Below are 7,247 nucleotides of genomic sequence, written 5' to 3'. Positions count from 1 at the left end.
TTTAGCCGTTTTTGGACTGTTGGGAGGGGTATTTTGGGAAAAAACCCAAAATAGCCGTTGGAAACGGCTATTTTCTCCCCCCTCTCCAAACGGGCCGTGCCGGGCACAGCCCGTTTGCGCCCGAGACGGGCCGTACCGGGCACGGCCCGTCTCGTGCCGTGTCGGGCCCGGCCCGCCAATCCACGGGCCTGGGGCCGGGCCGGGCTTCGATTTTTCGTTGAGCGGGCCGTGCAGCCCGGTTTTTCGTTGAGCGGGTCGTGCCCGGCACGGCCCGCTAACGAAGCGGGCCGGGCCAGGCACGACCCGTTTAGACCGTGGCCCGGGGGGCCTGGGCCGGGCCGGCCCGGCACGGCCCGATGCCCATCACTAGTAGGCGTTGTATCTTTGGCGCAACAGGGATTCACTACCGTTGGATTATACAATAATCACTTCAAGATTCATGTAGAGAGCAATGAGTTTGGAGTACTTTGAAATCTATATACGATGTGATCCAATGATCGATATCATGAAAAAAGATCGTCCATTCTTTTGTGCCAAAGATGCAACTCGAACCCCTAACGCCCGGCCCTAACTATCCCCTTAACATCCATCTTCTTTTCTAACTTCAAACTTATGTGATCATTATGTAAATTATGCACTCCTTATTCCCAAAATATCCATCATATCCCAAATCTGCAACTTTGAACGTGAAATATATTCTAATTTCTAAATAAAAAGAAAAGAAATACAATGCAGCTGGCCCAAAGGTATAAACAAATGAATAAAAATAGTCTATTCTATAAACCAATTTATACTCTCTATATACACATCCACTAATCTCTGCCATCAAAGTATTGATCAACTGAGATTCAATCATGAGCTAATGGACCTCGGTGCCTCCATCAAATGGGACAAAATCAAGATTGCTGATGCAGGTACACTCAACATAATAAGTACCGCAATCTCGATGGCCAAGCTCGGCCTAGTGTAACTCAAAAATGCATGCAATAAATCCAATAGCTTTTCGAGAATATGTCATTTTGGGAATTCCGACAATTTGTTTAATCGATACAAATTGTGACCAAGATCTTGCAGATATTTCGACTCCAACAAATGATGACGCTATAGCTTCAATCCTATTGATTCTTAATAAATTAGTATCTACAATTTGTGAGGGCCATTCTAGCTATATAAAAAATCATTGTCATTACTGCTTCTCCCACTCCAGCCAATTGGATGGCGACTTGTAGTTCCTCTCTGCCATCTTCATCTTATGGATCCTCTTTTGGAGCACGATCATGTTCTCATCACTGAACCTACCTCTGAAATCGGAACTGTAGGTGCCCCTCTTATGGGCAACTCAAACCATCTTCCCCTTTCTCCAGCGTGTAGGTCTAGATTGGCCAGAAATGGTGAGTGGTGCAATGAGGAGGAGAAGATGGAAGTCGACATTAGGGCTCCATTTGAAAACTTGGAATTGAGGAGAAAGGAATCGAATGGAAGGAAAAGTTAAAAATTTTGATGTTTGGGAGTTTTTTAGTGGAGGGAAAGGAAAAGAAAAGGAGAGAATAAGAGGAAAAATTTTAGGCTCCAATTTTCTCCTTTCTTTCCTCCCATAAGTGGGAGAATTTGGAGAGAAAGAAATTGGAACTTAATAATTTTTTTATAATACCTATTTTACTCTTAAATTAAGGAAGTACCAAATTAAAAGGACAAATATATCCTAGGGCCTTTTTTGTTTTAACCTTTCATATGTCATCTCCATCTCCATATACCCATCTGCTGCATCTCTACGGAGCTCCATCTCTGCAGCTGCACTTTCTTGGAAGAGCAACGGTTGTTAAGCTTCAAAGGTAAGCTTATTCTCTCAATAGAAAAAAATAAAATAATTATTTTTTTCGTTAACTTGTTTTTGGATGTGATCTATTGTCTGATTTATAGTTTTTGGATCTGTGATGATTAAATGGCTGTGGATGTAATAAAGACGTCTCTTTTACTTGTTTTGGATATGATCTGTTGTCTTTTGATTTATGGGGTTTGGATCTGTGGTGATTGTATGGCAGTGGATTTGATAAAGATGTCTCTTTTACTTGTTTTTGGATGTAATTTGTTGTTTTCTGATTTTTTGTTTGTTTGTTTCTTTCTTCTTCCATTATTCGTTTTCTTTACTTTTTATTTCCTCCTTTCTTTCCTTCCATAAGTGGGAGAATTTGGAGAGAAAGAAATTAGAACTTAATAATTTTTTTATAATACCTATTTTACCCTTAAATTAAAAAAGTACTAAATTAAAAGGACAAATATATCCTAGGGCATTTTTTGTTTTATCATATGTCATCTCCATCTCCTTATACCCATCTGCTGCATCTCTACGGAGCTCCATCTCTGCAGCTGCACTTTCTTGGAAGAGCAACGGTTGTTAAGCTTCAAAGGTAAGCTTATTCTCTCAATAGAAAAAATTAAAATAATTATTTTTTTCGTTAACTTGTTTTTGGATGTGATCTATTGTCTGATTTATAGTTTTTGGATTTGTGATGATTAAATGGCTGTGGATGTGATAAAGACGTCTCTTTTACTTGTTTTAGATGCGATCTATTGTCTTTTGATTTATAGGATTTGGATCTGTGATGATTGTATGGCGGTGGATTTGATAAAGGCGTCTCTTTTACTTGTTTTTAGATGTGATTTGTTGTTTTCTGATTTTTTGTTTGTTTGTTTGTTTCTTCTTCCATTATTCGTTTTCTTTACTTTTTATTTCCTACTCATTTTTTTGCGATGGTAGGTGTTGATCTCTTCAAGCTGTTTTGGATCCGTTAAAAAGGAAAATATGTTTCCTACATCATTTATTTTGAAAAAAAATAAGGATAAGATCTATTTTTTGAACAAGAGGAAATGAAATTTCGACTCTTTGGATCAAAAATTGTAGCTGTGGACCCAACCTGACCCGACTTGATTTTCTAGTGGGTTGGGTTTGGGTCTAAAATTAGGACCCGAACAAGAATTCAGGTTGGGTTGGGGCCACTTATGACCCGGTCCGATCCGATCCGTTTGCACCTCTAGTCATAAACATACCCCTTTTATAATAAGATATTTTAGTAAAAGTGTTAATATGCCTTTTATAATAAGATATTTTAGTAAAAGTGTTACCCCCCAAATCATGGAGGGTAGAAGTCAACATTAGTTTTTTTTTTTTTTTTTTTTTTTTTGCTGAAAACGGGTGCTTCATACCGTACGGATACGAATACACCCAATAAGATCAAAATACAATACCTCACGGAGTGCCAATGGCAGCTCCGCCTCCCCCGACTAGAGGGCATACCCCGAGGGCCGCATGGGCAACCACCCAATCGGCTGCCCCATTGGCCTCCCTGAATACATGCTTGGCCAGAATGGCCCCCCCTCACTCATCATCACAATATCGCGAATCAAGGGATGGTCTATGCTCTCACCCCCCAATCTCCTCTGAATCCACCGGATAACAGTGGCTGAGTCACCCTCCAAAATAATCGAGCTGGCCCGCAGTACTACCCGCGCATGTCGAAGGCCTGCCCAGGCTGCACGCAGCTCTGCTCCAGGCACCGATATATCAAACAACTGACAGCCACCTGCGGCCACTACCCTGAAATGCGGGCCCCGTATGACAAAGCCCGCACCGCCTCGCGTGCCGTCATCCAAAACCGACCCATCGAAGTTGACCTTGAGGAAGCTCAGGGGTGGGGGCTCCCAGGTGAAAACCACCAACTGAGAAGCTGCCGAAGCAGGAGGAGAACCCCAGGTGTCCCGAGCTGTCAAAGGTCTGTCTGTATGAGGGGCGGGTCTGATCTCCGAGGCCCGTGCTCGAGCGAGCTCTGCCGCAAACCTCGGTGACACCCTGCGCTCACCGAGAGTGCGGGCATTCCTTGCCAGCCAGATCTGAAGTGCTGTGCAAGTAGCTCTAATGCCCTCCTCGCGGGTCCGTAAACTGGCTAACCACTGCCGTATCACCCTGAGAAACTGTAGCCGCTCACTCCGGGTCCCCTGCGGGACCCCAACCCACTGCCATGTCGACCTCGTCCATGTACACTGGAAGAGCACGTGGTCCGTTGACTCCTCAGCTCCGCACGTCGCCTGCTCAGCTGGGACCCTCCAACCTCGCCTGCTCAGCTCTGCTCTCGTAGGAAGTCGGTTCTAGAACACCTTCCACAGAAAGAGGAAGAGATGCTCAAAAGAACAGCACAACGGAACCAAAACGAGATGCTCAAAAGAACAGCACAACGGAACCAAAACGAGAAGCAAAGACACTGGGTGGGTCCCGCCGTGGAGTTGGAGTATACGCAGACATGGGTGGGGAGCGGGGCCCACGAGACACGGATCCCAGGAGCAGAAGAAAGCGTGTAGGAAACAGACACGTGTCCATAGGAACGACGTACAGGTGGCGGTAGTACCGGTACGGATATATTTTTTTATTTCCGTTCCCAAAGCGGGCAGTTATTAGGTAACTTCACCTCTGGATCTTAACGGCTACGTCACCGGCCCACGAGGCAATGATTTTTGGTGTCAACATTTATCCAACTTAGGGCTCGCTAATGGTGTCAGAGGGATGGTTTTGGTTGCTGATTCAATCGACAGTTATAATATTTTCTTGAGTGTTAAAAATTTTAAATTATTTTTAATTTTTCTTTTGGCAAAATGATTTTCTGAATGCTTTTTTTTTTAAAAAAAATCAATCCATAATATTTGATTATTTTTCAGTTATACATAGATTTTATAATTTGTTCTCAAGTTATTCACCACTAATTCAATAAATCTTTGTATGCTATAATTCCATGACATCAAATATCCTTACTAATGTTGAATTTCTGTTATTTATTATCCATACTTTTTATATTTTTTGAAATAAATAAATATAATACTGTACAACAGATCTTCCTGCTTAATTATTGAATTTTCCACCAATATATTTATTCTCAAATAGTTTAATTTAGTCAATTTTTCCAAAATTATTCGGGAATGCTGGATTTTTTTATTATGAATCTCTTTTAATCAATGCAAATTACATGGATTATGATCATACGATCGACATAGCACAAAGGGACACGAAATCTAGAACCCTCATGGGACAGTCAAAGGCAAGATTATAGGAACAAAGACAGGACTAATTTTGTTTAAAAAATATCTAATTTTCTCTGAGTGCTTGTCATTTTCGAAGGGGACCCTTTAGTATTTAGTGCTTGCGCAAATCAATCCAGTCACAGAAGTTGACAAGACTAACGAATCTTTCTTAGGGGCAATGCACTAATAATTCCCAGCGGCAGCGTACGACTTAAAGCGGCACAATCTGAACAAAAATTTAGAAGCTTCGTAGTGGGTTGGCCGCGGGAAGCGTTGTCATGAGACCTCAACGTACTAGGTTTTGACGGGGTCAATCGTCTAATGCCCCCCCACATTAACTCCGAAGAAGGCGCATTCTTTTGCGACGAACTTTCCTCCGTCTTCAACATTAATTGAATGGTAAGTCTTTTTTAATGTTATAGCATCTCAAGGACATGTTTAGATGCCAACTAACCGTTCTTGTAATTGCCTCCTGGAAACAGCTCGAAACCTTCTAGGAGGGAGTAGGAGGGATTGGGGATATTGACCGCCATATTAACATTTGGAAGCTAATATGGATCGATGGATTACTAATTTACTTAAACCTTCATAGTCATGTGCATATCCCTGCATGCAATCATCCTCACATTCTTGATGGGGTCATCCTGAATAAGAAGGATGACATGATGACATTCAACTCGGCCGATTTCAGTCATTAATTTAATATAAGTTAGCAGCTCCTAATCAATCCACTTTAAAAATTAAGAGCTAGATAATTGAATATTAGCCCCCTAATTGATGAAGAGAGCAGATTTAGGAGTAGGGATAGAGATTTGTCAAGCTCCATGTTTTCATGGAGTTTTCGTTTTTCTTCTTTTTTTTTCTTTTCAAAAAATTAGGTAGTTTGGTAACTAATATTATTATTATAATAATAATAAAAACATATTTGTCCTCTTTCAAAGGAAACAATAAAAAATAGAGAAGATGGTAACAAGCTGGTAACATGTTAATCATAAAATATCTTAAATATCCTAACCTATGGTCAAGATGTCTCTTAACTTTGATAAAACAATATAAAAAAGTACCACAGTGAAATTCTAGAATATCTTCCAAATATGGATATAGCCAAATGAACAAAAGAAAATAAACAACAAAGCTAGGAATCCCATTTATCTTAATGTCAACACTATATATTATTCACGTACACGCGGTAAAAAGCCGCTCACATTAACTCATTGAAATATTAACTAATCAAGGTGCATCCCGGAGAGAATTGATGATGAAGCCTCCATCAAATGCATCAAGAGCAAGACGATTGATGTAGGTACAGTGGACACAAGAAGTGCCATCATCCCAATAGCTAAGCCAGGCCGAGTGTTCATCAGAACCGTCTGCAGAAGGCCCACAACCACGCACACATCCGACTTGTAGCTTGCGTGGTATCGCTTCTCCCAATCCATCCAATTGGATGGCGCCTCATAGTTCATCTCCGCCATCTTCATCTCATGGATTCTTTTTCGCAGCACGACCATGTTCTCATCCACCAGCCCGCCGCCATGATCCCAACCGTAGGTGTCTCTCTTATGGGCAAATTGGGTCACTTTCGGCTTCCTCGGTCGGTTTGGCAACTTGGCAGGAAACGGTAAAGAGGAACCGATCATAGTCTCCATTGAGGATCTAGAAGCAAGTGAGGAGAGATTTTAGGAGCCGTTAAGAAGGGAAATGAGTCGAGTTGCTATCTAGGTGGATGCAGAACTACTGGGATTTAGAAGCAAGTGATGACAAGATGAGAGATTTGGGTGGTGAGGAGGGAAAGGAAGTTGCCGTCAATTTATAGGATTGGGAGTTGGGGGTTGGGGTGGGGGCGGAGGAGGAGAGGAAGGGGGAGGGAAACATGCATGTGAGGAGGCCCGGAATCGAAGGAGCTCTGGCCTCTGGGTGAAGGAAGGAGGAAAACGTGTGGGCCAACCCGATATGGGCCGATTGTGCCAAGTGGCATGCTGTGATGGTGACACCTAATAGGGATCGAGGAAGGAGGCCGGCGGCGGGCGGTATCCCTGGTAAGGTCGGCGCAGTGGATGGAATTCGGTGATTAGATTAAAGGTTGGACTTTGCTTTGTTAATTTAGGGGAGAAGGGATTCGGCAGCAGGTACGCCCCAAAAAAACCCGAGAAAAGATTAGATGGTGGCTGACCCTGAAA

The 7,247-nt window shown here is 42.3% G+C and overlaps 2 protein-coding genes across 2 annotated transcripts; both read right to left on the bottom strand.

Annotated features, from left to right (window-relative positions):
* Positions 1–852: 852 nt before the first annotated feature.
* On the bottom strand, positions 853–1,783 carry LOC149753520 (uncharacterized). The gene is made up of 3 exons (XM_089923543.1): positions 1,725–1,783; positions 1,191–1,301; positions 853–961 (listed from the first exon to the last, which is right to left on the bottom strand). The coding sequence occupies exons 1-3, from the start codon at positions 1,781–1,783 to the stop codon at positions 853–855; spliced, it is 279 nt and encodes a 92-aa protein (XP_089779669.1).
* Positions 1,784–6,190: 4,407 nt separating this feature from the next.
* LOC148703514 (uncharacterized) lies at positions 6,191–6,894 on the bottom strand. Its single transcript, XM_088722047.2, has one exon. The coding sequence runs from the start codon at positions 6,714–6,716 to the stop codon at positions 6,294–6,296; it is 423 nt and encodes a 140-aa protein (XP_088578173.2). The 5' UTR covers positions 6,717–6,894; the 3' UTR covers positions 6,191–6,293.
* Positions 6,895–7,247: the final 353 nt, after the last annotated feature.

The sequence above is a fragment of the Phoenix dactylifera genome, chromosome 5 (assembly GCF_051530095.1).
Source record: "Phoenix dactylifera cultivar Ajwa chromosome 5, Ajwa_hap1_PhDact_Kaust_v1.1, whole genome shotgun sequence".
Taxonomy (NCBI): domain Eukaryota; kingdom Viridiplantae; phylum Streptophyta; class Magnoliopsida; order Arecales; family Arecaceae; genus Phoenix; species Phoenix dactylifera.
Note: the sequence above shows the minus strand (reverse complement) of the source record. Positions and strands in the feature narration are given on the sequence as shown.

Bases quoted from the DNA above. Each gene is read 5' to 3' on its own strand.
- LOC149753520 (XM_089923543.1), bottom strand. From the start codon at position 1,783: ATGGAGCTCCGTAGAGATGCAGCAGATGGGTATATGGAGATGGAGATG. The intron at 1,302-1,724 runs GTTAAAACAAAA...TTCCGATTTCAG, and splicing joins ATGGAGATGACATATGAAAG to AGGTAGGTTCAGTGATGAGA. The intron at 962-1,190 runs GTAATGACAATG...GAGTTACACTAG, and splicing joins TGGCTGGAGTGGGAGAAGCA to GCCGAGCTTGGCCATCGAGA.
- LOC148703514 (XM_088722047.2), bottom strand. From the start codon at position 6,716: ATGGAGACTATGATCGGTTCCTCTTTACCGTTTCCTGCCAAGTTGCCA.